Below are 19,192 nucleotides of genomic sequence, written 5' to 3' on the forward strand. Positions count from 1 at the left end.
CAAACTTATTTGCAATTGGTTTTGTTCCCTTTCTCTTTTCTAGGTTTCAATCTATTGGCCCAACCTTGTACTATGGTGAAGGCACTTTTCTAACACGTTTCTGGATATATGCCACTTTTCATCCTCAACCTGGAACTGACTTCTGATGACCAAGAGTGTCCACCTAACTTGTGTGGGCCTTTTCACTAGCCACATGGCTGTGCTTGGCTGCCCATAGTAAGGTGTCACAGGAAATCTTTATGTAAAAGCATGGTATTTGTGGTAAGTGGTAACTAGGGGATATACTTCTTGCAGGAAGACTACTATATTATGGAAAGGTTTGTTGTAACGGAATGTGCAGGCTATTTCCTTAGTGTAGAAACTGGTTCATTTGTCAATTTTCTTTAGCCCCTTTGCCTATATATAATTAGCATTGGTTTTGTGTTGGTTTTGTGTCAAAGGCAATTCATCCTGGATATGGGTTTTTATCTGAGAATGCAAAATTTGCAGAGCTTTGCAAGCAAAAAGGTATCACATTCATTGGCCCACCCATAAATGCCATCCGAGCAATGGGCGACAAGAGGTCTTACCTTGAACTCTGTTTTGTTTTGTGGAGAGTTCCATAGAAAATTCTTGGTTGTTACATCCATGTTTTAACAAACTGTTGTACTGGGAAGCTGATGCAGTGAATCGAAGACCCTAATGAGTGCAGCAGGTGTACCAGTAGTTCCTGGATACCATGGAGAAGAACAAGATGCAGCCTTTCTGAAGTCACAAGCAGATAAGATTGGCTATCCTGTTATCATCAAGGCCACACAAGGTGGTGGAGGGAAGGTGAACTTATTTGGCTAGTTGTTTTAGATAGCCATGTCCCTTTGCATACCTTCTTGTAGTTTGAGTTTTCCTTTAAGCAGCGGTCTGTGTGTCTGGTGGAGGGAAGGCGAACTTTTGGCTAGTTATTTTTTAGTCATGTCCGTCTGCATAGTTTGGATATTCTTGAAAGCTGTGGATTGTGTGTCTGCTGCCATTAGTCCAGGCTATGGGCATGGAGCCTTGTATTTATGTTCCATTCATGATAATTACTACTTATGTCAATGTTGTACAGGGTATGAAAATTGTCTCAAGTTCAGAGGATTTCTTAGAAAACCTCTACTCTGCCCAGCGCGAAGCTCTGACATCATTTGGAGATAAACGCGTTTTGGTTGAAAAGTACATCTTAGAACCTCGACATATTGAAGTTCAGGTTTGACTCGAGTCTTTGACATGCACACGAGGGCACACATCTGCACCACACACATGCTATGCCAGTTAAGAACTGGTCCCCATGCCTACTTGGGAGTATTGATGTGTCTAGGTGTCTTGGATAATGGATTGATTGCATGGCTTTTTAAGGTGGAATACCTGGCAGGTCTTTGGAGACCAGTATGGAAATGTCGTCCATCTTTTTGAAAGAGATTGTAGTGTGCAGAGACGACACCAAAAGATTATTGAAGAAGCTCCAGCTGTAAGTGCTTTCTCATCGTTATTCAATCAAGCTTTATTTTGTGAGGCTTATCCAAAGCCATAGAATACTTGATATATTAATTAATTTGAATGCGTTTGAATGGTCCATTTTCAGCCCAAAATAAGTGATACATTTCGCCAACACATTGGGCAGGCAGCAGTTGACGCAGCTAAGGTTTTGATTTTCTCAGCCTCACCTTTTTATCATTTTCTTTGGAACCACTTCCTGATTGAAATGGTCTGTTTAATAAGGATTGAAAGGAGGACATTCAACACTTACAAGTCTAGTCTAGAACCACACTCTTATAAGTCAGTTTGGACCAAAAACCGGCGGCATATTCGAGGTGGCAATCAGCATTAATGAAACACTCACTCTCAAGTCTTGAGTAACAAGCACGGGGTCAATGAGTTCCGAGTGAAAGCTTGTTAACCAATGAAACATGGAAGGTTGCAAAGAAATGATATTTCTCCACTTCAATCTCCCTGCCCTGAAGACAACCATCCTTTAGACCACCACCAACTCATGGTTTGTAAAAATACATGTGTTGCCTGATGTTCTCTTTTGAGATCTAGCTCGCCAGTCAGGCGCTCTTCATGACGGCGCGAGACCTATGGGACTACACTCAAAGTTGCTACTTGGAATTGTAATGGATCTCTACGCCATGATGTAGGGGCTTTTGAGGATAGTTTCACTGGGAGGGACATCATCTTCTACTGTGAGACGCATCAGGCTCCTGGACAGTCCATGCCACATGTTAGTGGATACCGATGGGAGACAGCTTGTAGACAGGAGACTTGTTCAGAGCATAGAGGACGGGGCTCAGGAGGAGTGGCAGTATTGTTTAGAGAGGAGCTACAGCCACTGATACATACAGTCCGCAGAGATGAGCAGGTTAGGTACATGTGGGTTAGTCTACATTGCTATATGCTCTTTTGCTCCTAATACATCAGTGTATGCATCACCTAGCGGGCAGTCTCCCTTTTCTATTTTGGATGGGACAGGTCTCCACACACACTCGTTATACCTTTACGAGGGAGACTGACACCGTGTACACGGATGAGATATACAGACGCTTATGTGCCGTACCGAGAGCCAGACTGATGCGCTACAAGAGATGGGAGTGCCCACAGAGCTGATTTGGGGAATCATGGATTTATATAGGACAGTTGTGGGGCAGGTACGTACTACTCAGGGTATATCAGAGATGGTTCACTCCACTATTGGGGTGAAACAGGGCTGCTCCCTTTCTCCCACCTTATTTGGGATGTATGTGGATGAGGTTTCGTACTATGTAGAGCGGGAGGGTGACAGAGGAGCACAGCTAGCAAGGACATGGATTCCGCTGTTATTGTATGCTGATGATATTGTGCTGATCTCAGATTCTCTAGAGGGGATGCAGCGTCATTTGGATGCATTGCACACGTTTGCACATGACAGTGGATTGTCTGTTAACCTTGGTAAAACCAAGGTGATGGTGTTTAACACCATAGCACAGTGGGTTAGGAGGTCAGTACCCACCTTTATATATGGTCAGGAGATAGTGGAGTATACAGATGCATATACTTACCTTGGTGTGGTTTTTAGTGGCCCACTATTTTCCTTGAGGAGAGCAGCGGAGACCAAATTGACCAGAGCTTATGCAGCATTGGGGAGACTAGAGAGGATGTGTTCGCAGGTTCAGTTTCAGGAACCTCGAACAAAGCTCTGGCTCTTTGACACTTTGGTCACTTCAGCCATGCTGTATGGAGTGGAGATATGGGGACCCTCAGTGGATCACCACAGCCGAGCTAGTAGCACTGATGGATGGAGATGTATGGAGAGGCCCTTGGTTTCTATGATTTCCCAGATGATTAGGGCCAAGGCCTCCGTACCACATGATATTATCCGTGCAGAGATGGCTGCCCCCCCATTGGTAGTAGAGGCACTCACTCGATCAGTCTCCTTTATACATAGCACTTGGGCTCTCCCTAGAGACAGATATGCTTGCTTAGCCATGGAGTCTTCACGACAGTTGGCATCACAGGGAGACGGATCATGTTGGTATGCACAGATGACAGCTTGGTTCCAACTGCATGGCTTTAGTATGGATAGGCTACCTCCATTTCAGTACTCCCTGGATGCACCCTCCCTCTCTCTCACACGAGCAGAGATTACCAGACTTATCAGGCAGGACGACTTGACTCAGCTGGACACTAGGAGGACATGGATACAGCCGACACACGAGCTTGGTACGAAGATGGCTTTCTATAGAGATCATCTTCTCCAGCTCACGAAGGATGGGTTTGTGATTAGACCCAGCTACATGGATACTCATCTTTCTCATGGGGTACGGTGTGCTATTGGTCAGATGCGCACATCCTCACACCAACTAGAGATTGAGACTGGCAGATTTAGAGGAGTACCAGCTGAGGCCAGGATTTGTCAGCTGTGCCAGATGGAGCCAGAGACAGAGTTACATTACATATGTCACTGTCCAGTATATTATGAGATACGAGGCCGTTTTCACTGCCTATTCAGAGAGGGTTTCGGTCCTCGGACCACTTTCTAGAGTCATGAGATACCAGGATCAGAGATGCCTCGGATTATACTTGCTGGAGCTGCGTAGACATAGAGAGGGTCTCTTGAGAGGGAGGGGATCAGAGAGGGAGAGACACCTAGAGAGGCAGATTACAGACGTTTTTTTCGACCAGAGATTGAGCAGTCAGGCCAGTAGGCATTGCAGCTAGCCCCAGAGTATAGTCGCACCAGAGGTACACTGATTGATCGGGCTATAGAGCTGGGACGGTCCAGGCGCCCCAAGATGAGAGGCCCATCTCGACACCGGCGGAGACTAGAACAGAGGATCAGGACCATACTAGCACGGCATGGGAGACGTCTAGTCAGAGTACTCACCATGGAGGACATTGAGGATATCCGCCATCGACCGATGAGAGACATATTTGGATAGTGATGTATATGATGCTTACATTTGTTGCTGGAGTTTTCCTCCCAGATGTTATCCATTAGGAGCTCCTAGTACCTTACTTTTCCTCATAGTTGTTTCAGTTTTAGTTAGTTGTTTAGTTGTTTTTAGCTTTTCTTACACAAACATTGTATCAGATCCACCAATTGTTGTAACCTTTTTGGTCTCATAGGTCATTTTGGCTTTTGTGAAGACGTTAATATATCATTTCATTTAATTTTCTCTCTCTCTCTCTCTCTCTCTCTCTCTCTCTCTCTCTTTCTACATAGTTTGCAATCAGATGATCCGATAAAAAAGACTTTTTTTCTGGGAAAAAGATCCTTCAATTAGTTAAAGAAAAAACAGCTGCAAAGGGCTAAGTACAACCACGACGGGCTAGATACAAAATCGCCTCATATAAGGGTGGGAAACAAATGATCAAAGGGGGAAGAGATGCTTCTCCTCCGGTTGGCGGCTCTGTGAGGAGAAGGCTATCTCATACAGTGCCCGAAGGGGGGGGGGGGGGGTTGGGTGGGACAACTATACAGGTGGTTTGTAATGCCAAATGGGGTCACCGCCTCTATCTGTGAGGAAAGGGCCAGGCCTCCAAAGTCTCAAGAAGGCTTCCCGCCGCCTCCGCATGGGGTCAGAACCTCCGTGTAGCTTCCCCCATTGACCGCAGAGGGTGTGAATGATATCGAGCCATATGCTCCTGATGGTCTCAGCCGGCGGAGTGTGCTCAGGAGCAGAGTACTTTGCCTAGGAGGAGATGATACTGATTCTTAGGGGATAGGAGCCTTCACATCTTCTAGAGTTTGGGCGTAGCCCTGGGAGTCTTAGCTTCTCTCGATCTGATAGGAGGAGCACTGGTCCCAACCTCTCTCAGTTGGATAGGTTTTATGTCGATGAGTGGGCTTGCAGCCGTGGAGGCATGGTTGGTATTCAGGCAGGCACTACATTTTCATATCACTCCCCAGTTATTCTGTCCCTAGAGGACCCATGGAGGCATGACAGGCATGCGAGCTCAAGGATTCCAGACAGCCTCATCTAGGACCCCGAGATCTGCAACTGGATCAAGCAGATATGGGCGGGACTGGACTTTTCCTCAGGCTCGACAGCGTGCACTTTGGATGATGGCTTGGGGGAGATCAATGTTTTCTTACAGGATGCAGCCCAGAGTAGATTGGAGGGATTTCGAGAGTAGGAGAGGAGTCTGTCAAAAGTGCGCAGCGGGAAGCGTGAGACATAGGCACAGAGAGAAAGAAAACAAATTTGCATAATGAAGAAGAAGAAGCAATGATACAATCAGCCGTGTACAAGGGGTGGTCCCGTAAATGAGGGCATGATGAGCAACTCCCCTGCCCCCGGGCTTGGAAGCCCCTGTCAAGATGAGTACAAATGAGGAGGAGGCAAGCCTTATATAGCCCCAAAGTAAGCTGGCCGACTTGCTCCAGAAAAGACTAACGACTGGACAAAAATAAAACATGTGAGAAATGGGTGGCCAACCCTACAACCAAGGGCCTGAACATGAGGAAAAAATATGGTGCTGCTCGGGATAAATCTGGGCACCCCTGATACACAACTTGGGCACACTACCAGGAGATGAATAATGCTAACAAGGCCTTGCCTCTTTATAGCGCCTTCAGGAGAGTTCCCCAGACAGCTCGTGAATTGAGAGTCAAATTGTTGCTGCCCGCACGGAGATTCGGTCCATTGAGGAGAGGAGGGTGGAGTATAGATGCCATGCCAGGGCTTCATTTTGGACTCAAGCCGATGACAGAGTTACTGGAGATTTCTTTGAGATAGCTGGGCCCCACAAGAGGAGAGATGGTATTCGCAGGCTACGTGGCCAGGATGGAGCTATTGTTTCTGATCCCCCACATGTGAGAGCCATTGCCACAGATTTCTTCCGATCTCTTCTCACTGGTGCCCCATTATCCCCCAGGTGATGGATGCGCGCAAGAGAGTTTGGAGGCACACGAGAGAGGTGGTTCCCCCCTCTCTTCGGACTTTCTTATTGACCCCTTTCACTTTAGAGGAGCTGGCGGAGGCGGTGACGGCATTACCAAGGCGCAAATGCCCGGGGTGGATGGGCTTCTTGTCTCTTTTCTTTGCCATTGGGACCTCATGGAAGGTGGCCTTCGCAGTGCCTTCAATGAGATTATGCTCACAGGTGCCATGCCAGAGAGGCTCACAGAGGGCTTGATACATTTGATGATACATTTGATTCCCAAGGAGGGTGGTGATAGATTGGAGATGCGGTAGTGGAGACCCATCACTCTTCTAGGGACGGCCTATAAGATTTTGGCCAAGGCCATCAGCACAAGTGACTTCAGCCTTTTCTCCTAGACTTGATCCACAACACTCAGACTGGTTTTGTTCAGGATCGGAGCATCTTGGACAACATCTTTACCTTTTGGGAGGCGACAGCTTCGGCCAGGCTGCGGCAACAAGACCTCATTGTGCTACTCCTAGATTTTGAGAAAGCTTATGACAGGGTGGATTGGAGCTTTTTGAAGGGCACAATGAGCCGGATGGGATTTCCCATGGAGTGGATTCGTGGAGTCTTGGACTTTATTCAGCATCACACAACCAAGTTCTCATTCAGGGAGCCTGAGGTGACAGATTCTCTCTTTCCCGCTCGGTTCGACAAGGCTGTCCTTTGGCGCCGTACCTTTTCCTATTTGTCGCCGAGGCCATGAGTAGTTTTCTCTTCGCTCAGGAGACCGGACTTCAAGGATTGCGTCTTCCCCTCCGCACATAGGAGGAGCTGCCAGATTGAGAGTTTGCAGACGACACAGCAGCCTACCTTGCTGGAGATGCTGGGAATCTCCAGAGATTCGTAGAGGTGATCGAGATTTTCTGCCGAGCATCAAGAGCGTAGATCAATTGGCACAAGTCGTGGTTTTTGGGTAGGCTTAGCACCCGCCCCGACTTGGAGACCAGTTGAGGATTTCCAGTGGATCCCGAGGGGCACTCTAGTCCGCTATCTCGGTTGCTAGGTTGGCATCGATCTCTCCCCCCGAGCAGCAGCTCACTCCGCTTCTTCTGAGTATTAAGAAGCTTCTTTTATACTCGAGCTCGGTGAGGCTATCCCTAGCAAGCAGAGTTGCCACCATGTGGTACATCACTTCGTGCTGGGCCTTTTCTTGGGCATGTATTAGCCATGGACAACGTTTGATCCGGAACTTCTTGTGGGTCGGAAATGATGGGAGGCCAGCCAGGCCAAGGTGGCATGGAGAGTGACCATTCAGCCACGTAGCAGAGGGAGGCTTGGCCTCATCGATCCCGCTATACAGAGCCGTGCCCTATTGGGCAAGTTGATTGTTAGAGGACTCCTACCCGGTGGTGAGCCTTGGATGGATTTCCTCTTGGCCCGGATTTCAGCGTGCACCCCGAGCCTTGGAGGCCCATGGCCGTAGAGTACTAGATGGATCTTCATAGAGATGCGAGCCCGCGGTTTTAGCACTGCCTTTGAGGACATATCGCAGCCAGTCTACTTCGTGCTTGCGATCATCTCAGGCCAACCCTTAGACAGAGTGTTCCATTGGCCTCCGAGGAGCAGCTTCGGCAGCCATTGGTTTGGAACCCCTTGATCCGTTTACCCAGTGGCCACATGCTAGGGGCCCAACCGCATATATCCTAGGGCGCCTTGAGCATGGGACTAGCCAGGTCTCTCGGAGATTGGATTGCACATAGGCAGTTACCTTAGGAGCAGCAGGAGAGAGGCCTGATAGGGGTCTAGGGTAGAGACAAGCCTAGCATCGACATCGACTCAGCTATTCCTCTGGAGTGGCTGACTCCTATTCTAGACCCGATCCCCCTGATGTGGCTAGGCATGTTTACCAGACACGATATCCTCGTGGTGGTCCATGGAGCAGATGAGGACAGTGGTCTGCTCACTTTTTCTATTGGATCCCATGGCAGACTAGAGAGATCAGAGCATCCCTTGGAGGATTTTAGAGGATGCACCTTACAAAGGGTGAGGGTGATTGGTTTTCGGGCACGGGAATGGCACATACCAGTACCGGCCAAGGTGGCCAGGGAGAGACTATGGTGGCTATGGTCCATGGATTTGGGAGAGCCGACCTCTCACGCGGCTATAGAGGGACCCTGGAGAGTGAACTTGGCACGATCCCGCAGATCAGGAGGAGACTTTGGATCTCCCCTTATTTGCATATACAGCACGGCTTGGCCACAGGATCCAGATGCCTAAGATAGATGGCACACCGGCAACAACAGCACATTGACATTCTCAGGGCCTATCACAGCGCTTCCTTTCAGTTTTTTGGAAGAGGCTTTGGGACAACTTTCGGCCGAGGAAGATCACTCTCTTTCTTTGGCTGATGGCACACAAGAGTCTGGTGGTCGGTAGTTGGCTGGCAGTTGGAGGTCGGTCAACAGCTTGCCTGAGGTGTGGCCACCCCCAAGAGTCTCAATGACATTGCCTTTGGGATTGCCCGAAGGCTCAATAGATTTGGCAGCAGATTCTCCGCATCTTCGCTATGGATAGGGCATCGACCCGGATCATCACTTGGGGTATTGTCGCTTGGGCCACCGAGGCTAGAGTGGAGGATGGGGGAGGACTAGCCCTTTAGGTCTCCCACCATCGTATTGCAGTAGTACTAGTCACAACCCCACTGACAGGTGCCTGGCGACCGGGCTCATGCTAGAGATGGGAGATTTGCAGTAGCATAGCAGCATGGCACATTTGGTGTGCTAGATGCAGCGAGGCGGTACTATTGTGACCGAGCCTCCTCCAAGTCTGTCCTCTGCTGCCTCTATCATATTGTAGTCATTGCCGATGTACCAAAAATCAGCCTGGGGCAGGGCCTGTCGGACGGTGCTCCAAAAGATACTCTACCTGCAGACAGCAGCATTCGGGGCATAAATGTTGAGGAAGCCAACGCTTTCCTCACCAATCAGAATGGTAACCCACTGAGCACGTCCTGGAACTATGACTCCTGATCGTGTCAGAGGGAGATAGAAGAAGCTGCTCACTGACAGAGACACACACTCCTCCTTGCGTCCTGAAGGGCCGAAGGATGGAGACCAAAAAGTATGACTCTTGCTTGGTAGAATCTCCCCGCAGTGGTGGGTGCGCCCCTCAACAAGGTGATGCTCCTGGTGGAAAAGAATTGTCAATAGGTCCCCCCTGAAGCTCTCCTCTAAGGACGCCTCGTAAAAGCACTATGGCCCCCCTTAACCCTGAATGAATGTTTCATGAGATAATCCTCTTATCAATCTCTGTGAGGGGGAACTTTCGGAACTGCCCTCCACTCGAAGAGTCTTGGGCGCGGGTTTAGACGGGGAATAGTCACAATCTGTCCTGGTGTGAGGTCGTGCCAAGTGGGTGTGGATCCTACCCTCCGTGTACTGCCACTCTACCCGAGCGCGAGAGTATGCATACTCCGTGCTCCATTGATCACAACGAAGATATCGGTAAGAAAGGGGGAGAGGTACTACGATGATATAGGTATCCATGAACACAAAAAGCAGCACCTCCAGGCTGGAGGTCACCATCTCCCCTCCCTGGTCTTTGTGGGCTGGTCCACCAAGCTCCATCCTGGCCAGGGGCCATAGATGAGTAAGAACGTTGGTGATGCGGAGATCCTGAAGATGCTGTGATTGCTTAACTGCTTGGCCCTGAATGGTAGCAGCCACCGACTCTGGATCCCACTTTGTTCCCAGGGTTGCGCCCAAGGGAAAAGAGAAGATCATCGAGCCATTCTTTGGCATAGAGGGTTTGGAGTGGTGGAAGACCACACAGCCAAATAGGGGCTACAGTCTCCTCAAACCTATCTGTCCCTTCTGTCGGAAGACACCGGAAGAAACTATAATCCACAGGCCGCCAGGCTGCCCCAAGATCCTGGGGGACTCAAGTGGGAGAGCCCTCACCGGTGAGGCTGCAATGGTCATCTCCATCGGCTCTGAGAAACGATGAATCAAGTGACGAACAAAACTCGCCGGCTGTCTCCTCTCCGGAGCAGGGGTTGCGAGGGGCTGGTGGGAATGCTCTAGAGAGGCGGAAGGGGGGGGGATGGTGGGCACAGAAGAAGAGGAATGGGTAGAAGGAGCGACTGCGGGTAGAGTCGGAGGCGAGGGTAGGGGAGGGGGGGAGCGGGAAGGCGGAGAGGCTGGAGAGGGACGCTGTTGAGAGGCATCCATCTTAGAGGAAGGCTGCTAGGGAAGGCTTGACGTCCAGAGGGTGGGGTCAACCTGTCCCATTGGGCATTGAGGGCCAGAAGAGGAATCGCGACGAGGAATCGGCCGCCACATCAGGGAGGGGGGCGTCCCGTCATCTGCGGGCGGGTGCTGTGATAAGTGCTTGTAAACAGTTCTCTGACAGAACTGAATCCTCCTGCATTCTGCTAGCTTGGCGTGCACGGCGGCTGTCACATGCACTTTGCACTGTAGTGCATGGTGACTGTAATATGCGGAAGCTTCGGAGAAGAATCGGTAACTTCAATACTCAGAATTCAGGAGAGATGGAGAGGACACAGTATTGGGTCCCAATTACCCTCTGTAGGGCCCCCACCATGGATGGTGTATTTGAATGATGAGAAATCTGAAAGAAAATACAGCAATCTTAGACCTTTCTTGGCTGGAAAATTCTTGCCCTTGATTTCAGTTCTCCACCCCTTTGCTTAGCAATTCCCTTGGCTTGTCTAGCCCTTGATTTGCTTGAGCTCTTGGTGAATAATGAGATAAATGAATGGGGTTGTGGGCATCTCCTTTTATACTACCCAATCATGAGCAGTCGGCCAGTATTAAAGCAGTCGGCCAGTTCCATTTCTGCCCACGACTGAGATCACAGCATTAAATGCTGGAAAAAATACATAAACTGCTGCGCATCACTTAAATGCATGGCTGGGCACTCATGCGCATGGGAAATAGGGCTGGGCACTTAGGCACCTGCTGCCTAGGAGGCTGGGCACTGAATGCCCCCTGTTTTGGAGGCTGCGCAGCCTGTATGGGCTGCCCCAAACTTCCCTTAAACCTCTCCCAGGGCTGGATAAGCAGTCGGCTACCCCTGGCCTGCCCCTGGGGCTGTCCTACAGCCCCCCCATGGCCTACCCATGGCTGGTGGGTACAGCCAGGGCCTTCTTGGCCCTCATGGGGGTGGTTTCACACCATCCCCATGCCCACACTAAGATCCGGGGTAGCCCTATGGGCTGGCCCCTTGTCCTAACCACTATCTACTTAGTGATCTGGCATCCGGTACCATACCAGATACACAGAACCACCGACATCATTCTAGAGGGAGACTCACAGCGCGGATTGGCACTGTTTCATGTGTAGGACAGTGCACACCTGACCTTGGACTCATGTGCAGGACAATGCACACCTGACCTCGGACGACTGAGATGGATCCTTGGCTGACTCGTCCCGAACTGGGCTCACATGGGACCAGTTCACCATCCCAGGTCCTGCACCTTCTGTACAGAAATGTCTACGTGGCATCCAAGTGCGGGATGCACGTGACATCCCCTTCTGCTTAACTTGACAGAAGCTGCATAGCCTCCAAATAATCCGTCAATAACGCCGGATAGTCTTCGAAGAACTCTTTGTCGAGCCATACCGCTTCATGAGTTCCTCGGTCCTGAAACTTCGTGAACTGTCGTAGTCTTCGGCTTGAGCCATGCTTGAAACGGTGCAGAAGGATCTGTTCCGGAACCATTACTTCTGCTTCATCAACAATGTTTGGTTCGGCTTCGTCGTTGACCTCTGAAGGGGGTGGACCTGCGAGTCGCTCAAGGTAGTGGGGCGGTAGAAACCGCTCGCGGACGAACTCGTCCCACACATAAGCTGCCATACCTGCTCTGGTGTGGGCATGAGCCCACTGAGTCCACCAAGGAATGGCCTCACCTTCCAAGTACCTACTGGCTAAGATCACTCTTTCGGTATCTGTTTTCCTCACTGCGGCAAAGTAAGCTTCAAATTGATGTAACCATGAATAAAGAGTTGTGGGATCGAGTTTACCATTATACATACTGAAGTTCATTTTCTCGGGGAAATGATTCGAGGGCGCCGTCGGTGTCAATCTGGCGTCCAAAGCTCTGAGGTAATGCTCGTGTTCCACGCGTTGCATGGCGTCGTCTTCTCGTTGTCGGATCTCCAATGCACGCATCTGCGACTCAAGCAAGGAGCTTGGCTGCGGCTGTGACCCGGCGAGAGGGTCCCTATGTCGAGGATCTGGTATCTGGGATACAGACGGAGAGGGAGGAGTAGATGGAAAATGCGACGCTGGAGAGCGGGTACGCTCCTCCAGAGCCAAGATGTGCGCCTTCTGCTCATCCAACTTGGCTGTCTGTTCTGCGATTGCTCGCATCATCTGTTGGAACATGTCTGTGACACTCAAGCCTGGTGCCCTTGCACTTTGGTCCCATGGTTCTTGGTCTCTCTCGTCGTCGAAGCTCGCCATAGCAGGAAAATGCAATTCCTTTCCAGAACGCAATCTGACCATCCACTATCTGTCTGGGAGACTTCCGGAGGCTAAAAACCAACCGTCTTTCGAGGGACAGGAGTCACTTCAAAACTGGCGTCTAAAAACCAACCACACGAGCGAGAAAAAATTCTGGTTTCTTTGCTGAATCTTTGTACTTGAAGTAGGCTCTGATACCACTGTAATATGCGGAAGCTTCGAAGAAGAATCGGTAACTTCAATACTCAGAATTCAGCACTCTTTTTGCGATGGAAATTAACGCACAAACTGAAAGGAGATGTGCAGAAAATAGAGAGAGAGAGGGAGAGATGGAGAGGACACAGTATTGGGTCCCAATTACCCTCTGTAAGGCCCCCACCACGGATGGTGTATTTGCTTTATTAGAATGATGAGAAATCTGAAAGAAAATACAGCAATCTTGGACCTTTTCTTGGCTGGAAAATCCCTGCCCTTGACCTTCAGTTCTCCACCCCTTTGCTTAGCAATTCCCTTGGCTTGTCTAGCCCTTGATTTGCTTGAGCTCTTGGTGAATAATGAGATAAATGAATGGGGTTGTGGGCATCTCCTTTTATACTACCCAATCATGAGCAGTCGGCCAGTATTAAAGCAGTTGGCCAGTTCCATTTCTGTCCACGACTGAGATCACAGCATTAAATGCTGGAAAAAATACATAAACTGCTGCGTATCACTTGAATGCATGGCTGGGCACTCATGCGCATGGGAAATAGGGCTGGGCACTTAGGCGCCTGCTGCCTAGGAGGCTGGGCACTGAATGCCCCCTGTTTTGGAGGCTGGGCAGCCTGTATGGGCTGCCCCAAACTTGCCTTAAACATCTCCCAGGGCTGGATAAGCAGTCGGCTACCCTTGGCCTGCCCCTGGGGCTGTCCTACAGCCCCCCCATGGCCTACCCATGGCTGGTGGGTACAGCGAGGGCCTTCCTGGCCCTCATGGGGGTGGTTTCACACCATCCCCATGCCTACACTAAGTTCCGGGGTAGCCCTATGGGCTAGCCTCGTTGGCCCCTTGTCCTAACCACTATCTACTTAGTGATCTGGCATCCGGTACCATACCAGATACACAGAACCACCGACATCATTCTAGAGGGAGACTCACAGCGCGGACTGGCACTGTTTCATGTGCAGGACAGTGCACACCTGACCTTGGACTCATGTGCAGGACAATGCACACCTGGGACCGTCCCGGACTGGGCTCACATGGGACCAGTTCACCATTCCAGGTCCTGCACCTTCTATATAGAAATGTCTACGTGGCATCCAAGTGCGAGATGCATGTGACAGTGACAAACTGGCTTATCATGAGCAGTGCAACATTTGTACAGTATTAGTTCCATTCAGGATGATATTTGTCGTACGCCATGACCCCATTGTAATCCTCAGTCCAGGATAAGTCAGGCACGAGCTACGTGTCATTCTCAGCCATAGTCAATCAGTCAGTCATTCTAAGTCCCTTAACCCACTTAAAGAGACGCATTCATGCATATACAGTCGGTAGAAACATTAGGGTTTGCATCAGAAAGCATCCTGCATATTGGACATCATTCATGGATAGCATCTAGACCATTGGAGGAACCCCAGATAGCATCCAATATTTATATAGGATTTTTCCGGTATTTTTCCCATCATTTTCAGCATTTTATACATCATTTAGATATTTTATCTGGACATGTGCTGTCACCAATTGGCCGACCATTTGGTCCATCTCCAGATTTGTGTCTCGTTCACTTGAGGCCATGCCGGTGTCTCATGTGAAGGGGCCAGTATTTTTTTTGCATAACATGGACGGGAGCGAGACTGGTGCCACCCGTGTGTTAGCAGGATGGTGTCGTATGGCCGGGAGCCAGATTGGTGCCACCCGTGTATGACCTGGACTGTGTTCTATCCATGGGATTGTCACGCCATGGAAGAGCTAGTATTTGTGCCGTGTCTTGCCTATGGGACTGTTATTCCATAGGGAGGCTCGTGCCTGGATCTGTGTCTTACCTATGGGACTGTCAGTCCATAGGAAGACCGATATTTATACTTTCTGTCGTGCCATTATTGTGCCCGACTGGAATGTTTAGTACTTGTTCCATGAACGGGAGATATGTCCATGATATTGTTTGCACATGCATTCATGTTTGCATGCTTGGAACTGTCTTCGCGTGACTTGTATTCTTGTGTTTGCCTGTTTGACATGCCACTTACTGAGCGGGGACGCCTGCCAGTGAGTCGTGAAGTTTGCTCTACCTTCTGACGAGTTTTGTTGCGTGTGAACAGGTGGTAAGTGTATTGCATTTGTTTATTTTATAGCATTATTTCTAACCTTTGTTTTTATAAGGTTGTAGGTTCACACTCATTAATGAGTGGGCAGCCTCTCTAATATCTCTTGGTGCCTTTGGTAGGGTGGGCACCCATTATGGGCACCCACACATGGGCCATGGTGGGGAGGGAAGCCCTCCCTTAATCATGTGTGTGGGGGTGGGTGCATGGCCACCTACCCACCCCCCCCCTTGGGAACTTTGGAACTGACCCTCCATGCAAATAAGGTAGGCCGGCGAGCTGTTCGACGTGTGCCCCCTCCATCGTTCAGGCGTGATCCTTCTCTTGCATATAGGCGGCTGTGCATGGCCACCCTCTCTCATCTTGCCGGGTGGCGCCTGCAACGAGATGACTGTGCACAGGCGGCTGCGCACAGGTTTGTGCCAAATAATTTATTGAGTTCATCCCACGCATCTTTTGCCCATTGTATCCCTGTGATGTGATGAATGATTTCATCATTTAAACTGAGTGCAACAAGTCCCAATGCTTTTTCATTCCTGCTCTTCCACTCATTTTCTCCTCTCACCTCTGGGCATTCATCTCTTCCCTCAACTAGCTCCCACAGATTTTTCCTCATGAGCAGACACATTTCTTCTTTCTCCTTGCTTTGCAGGCGGCTGCACACAGGGGGTTGCGCAAGTCTTCTTTCTCTCTTACCTTGCAGCCGGCTGCACACAGGACTTCACTGCCTTGCCTTGCAGGCGGCTGCATACAGGCTGCACACAGGACTTCACTCCCTTGCCTTGCAGGCGGCTGCATACAGGCTTCACAACAGGCGAATATTACTTCCCATACTATTGGGCAGTTGCTGGCTCTCCATCCCCTCTCTCTCAAGCTGGCAGCAACAGTAGTAATAAAGACTTCTCCTTTCATACGTGGGTGCCTAGTACTACTGAAGGCCATATTCATTATTTTACAAGGTAAGTGGATTGAGATTCAAGCAAAGGTCTTTGGTATAAATCTTACAAGGGATACTCTCTGCTGCTAACACCCGTTCGGTGACGGGTAGTCCAAGCTTCTGGAGAACCACGGTCCATGGGTGTCGAGATCGGGAGAGCCAGGCGTTAGTACGGGAGCGCCTGTTTGTGCATGGTCCTGGAACACCAGTGGGGCGCTCTCTGCGGATTCCAGTGAAGGCACAGGACCGTAGGGATTAGACTTCTTCAAGTGGATCGCTCTCCTTTTCGAACGTCTACTTCAAGTCTCTTGTTTGGTAACTGTATTCATCTCAGTTGTACATGGACATCATCTGGCTCATTGAACCCATAGAGCATTGTATCACTTAAATACTCCCCATAATATATCATATATTGAGGGGGGGGGTTCGGCCCGTTCCGGCCCCAGTGCTGGTGTCCATTGATCATCATTTCATTTCATTTCAGTTTTCAGTTGTTATTGAGTTGTCCATTCATATTGTGATATTTAAGTTGTGCTATTTACGCGTGTGGGTGTCCAACGGAGTCTATTCCCACTTGACGGGATTGGTTTTATTGGTATCAGAGCATGGTTATTTCCCTCTTCTTAGTGGGGAAACGAACCTGTGTATTGGACACCCCGATTCTAGCACACTTAACACAATGGACAGCCAAGGCAACCCTTTGGAAGTGCCTAATTCGAAGGGCCCATCAAGTGCCTCATGTGGTTCTGATGCTTTACAGGGAAAGCACAAGTCCCTTGAGAGGGTGAATGATAGTGATTCGAGGGGACAACCGTCTCGTGGAAAGACAGTTATGCAAGAAGAAGAGTCTAATGCAATGAGGGCTGAATTGGAGCATATGAGAAAGCTTTTGCAGGCACAAGAACAAGAGCTGAAATTTTTGCATGAAGATCCCCATGTGCAAAGTGCCATTGAAGCAAGGAAAGCCGATGCAATGGTGGACATGACTTTTGAGTCCATGGCACGAGAAGTGGGCAAGAAGCCAAGGGAATTGGCACTTTCCTACCTCCTCCGCAAAGGTGACATCAAAGAGGGGGAAGATGGAGAGCTGAAATTCAGAAATCCACCTCGCTTGAAGCATGGAGATCCCGCATCTCAAAGGTTGAGGTCATTTATGCAAAGGGAAGAGGTGACAACCACCTCTCGTCATGCATCTTCTCCACAAGGCACAAAGGGTGACAGGTATATGTATGCTAGTGCTCATGGAGGGCATGATGGTCACATGTATTCAAGGCATGTATCCCATGGAGGGGGTGACAGGTCTGCCACTAGAAGAGCTTTGCCTACTGAGTTGTCTCATGGAGAGACATTGCCTTATGTAGGAAGGTCACATGCATCTGATTCTCAGGTTCGTGGAGCACATGCCACCGTGCTTCATGAAACTTCCATGATGGCCCATGGAGCCCATGCAGATAGGGCTGCCCCGTTGGATAAGGGGAAAAAGAAAAAGAGAGGACCATGAGCCTCATGCCAGAAAGCTCAAGGAATTTAAAGCAGGTGACAAGTCCGTTAAGTTTGATGTTTTTCATGGAGAGCATGATGCTTCCAAGGTGTTAGCATTTGTGGCACAGTTTGATATTGCTTTTAGTGATGAGGACTTTACTGAGAAGTCTAAAGTACACCATGCTAGCATGTTCTTGAAGGGGACAGCCGCTCATTGGTGGATCACTGAAAAGACCACCAAAGATTCCATTTGCACTTGGGAAGAGTTTAAGGACAGATTTTATGCCCAGTTCTTGCCACCTAATTGCGAGCAAACTCTCACCCAAAAGTGGGATAGACTTGAGCAAAGAGATAATGAAAGTGTGCAACAATATGTTAATAAGTTTTGGAAAGTGTTGCTTGAGGTAACTTCTTTTATGCAAATCACCGAGGATGAAAGAAAGAGGAAGTTTCGCTCCGGATTGCAACCAGCTTATCGTTCGGGCATTGAATTGCACCCGAAACACACTTTGCAAGAGCTATGGAGCAATTGGTGCTCAAAATTAAGCAAGATTAAGGGAGTTCAAAGGGCAAAGATAAGGCTGTCCCAAATCTGCAAAAAGGTGGACAGCCACCTAAAAAGAGCTTACAGGAGATCCAGAAGGGAGGTAAAGCTAAAAATACCTCATCTAAAGATCATGGGCCAAAGAAGAACAAATTTGGCTTGACCCCCGAGCAAAGGGAGCAATATGCCAAGGAGGGGAAATGTTTTTCTTGTGGCAGCAAAGAGCACATGTTTAGACAATGCCCTGACTGCAAACCAAAGCATGAGGACAAGCAAACCAAGGCTAATGTGCATGCAGTTCCTGATGTGCAGGGAAACACAAAACATGATGCAAAAGAGCGGATGGTATGCAAAGCATGGGGTCAAATCAAGGATCAGCCCGCCTTATTTATGTTTGATGATTGTGCAACCGATAACTTCATCTCTATTCAGATGGCAACTGCCTTGGGTATTGAGGTTGAGAACATGGGACCTCAAATTGAAGCAGAAGCTGCCTTTGTTGGTAAAGAGGTGCAGGTTACCCCACTAATAGAGAAGTTGCGCATACATATCCAGGGTTACCTTGATCATGAGCATTTCTTGGTTGCACCACTTAATGGATGTGATGTATTGCTTGGCAAGCCATGGCATCATAGGCTTGAGCCCCGCAAAGAGTACAAGACAAACATGATTTCTTTTATGCATAGAGGCCGCATGCATATCATTGATGCTGGCAAGGAAGGGGATTCTATCCCACTTGTAACTCACATCCAGATTAATCAAGCAATGAAAAAGAGTCTTTTTGCGTACTTGGTTTTTGTTCGTGATAGCATTGACCCAAGTCATCAAAATGTGGATGCTTTGACTCACGATAGGCTGAATTTTCTTCATGCATTCAACGATATTGCCAGTTGAATTACCTCCTCAAAGGCCCGAGGATCATCGCATAGATCTTGTGCCAGGCAGTTCTCCACCTAACAAACCCGCATATCGTGTGAGTGCTGCACAACAAGAAGAGATCATGAAGTAGGTAAATGAGCTTTTAGAGAAAGGTTTGGTTCAGCCAAGTTCCTTACCTTATTGCTCTCCCGTGCTTCTTGT

The 19,192-nt window shown here is 49.2% G+C and overlaps 1 protein-coding gene across 3 annotated transcripts in view; it reads left to right on the plus strand.

Annotated features, from left to right (window-relative positions):
* MCCA (methylcrotonyl-CoA carboxylase alpha chain) overlaps positions 1–19,192 on the plus strand; it is an 85,408-nt gene that overhangs the window by 16,625 nt on the left and 49,591 nt on the right. For 2 of the 3 annotated variants that reach the window (XM_086819539.1, XM_086819540.1), the window contains exons 2-6: positions 441–562; positions 666–813; positions 1,085–1,222; positions 1,388–1,483; positions 1,598–1,657. In XM_086819539.1, the coding sequence (XP_086675665.1) occupies positions 441–562; positions 666–813; positions 1,085–1,222; positions 1,388–1,483; positions 1,598–1,657 (564 nt within the window). Of the gene's footprint in view, positions 1–440; positions 563–656; positions 814–1,084; positions 1,223–1,387; positions 1,484–1,597; positions 1,658–19,192 lie in introns of all 3 variants that reach the window. The other variant, XM_086819541.1, reaches the window with a different exon arrangement.

This window comes from Cibotium barometz, chromosome 25 (assembly GCF_041138505.1).
Source record: "Cibotium barometz isolate CiBa-2024 chromosome 25, ASM4113850v1, whole genome shotgun sequence".
Taxonomy (NCBI): Eukaryota; Viridiplantae; Streptophyta; class Polypodiopsida; order Cyatheales; family Cibotiaceae; genus Cibotium; species Cibotium barometz.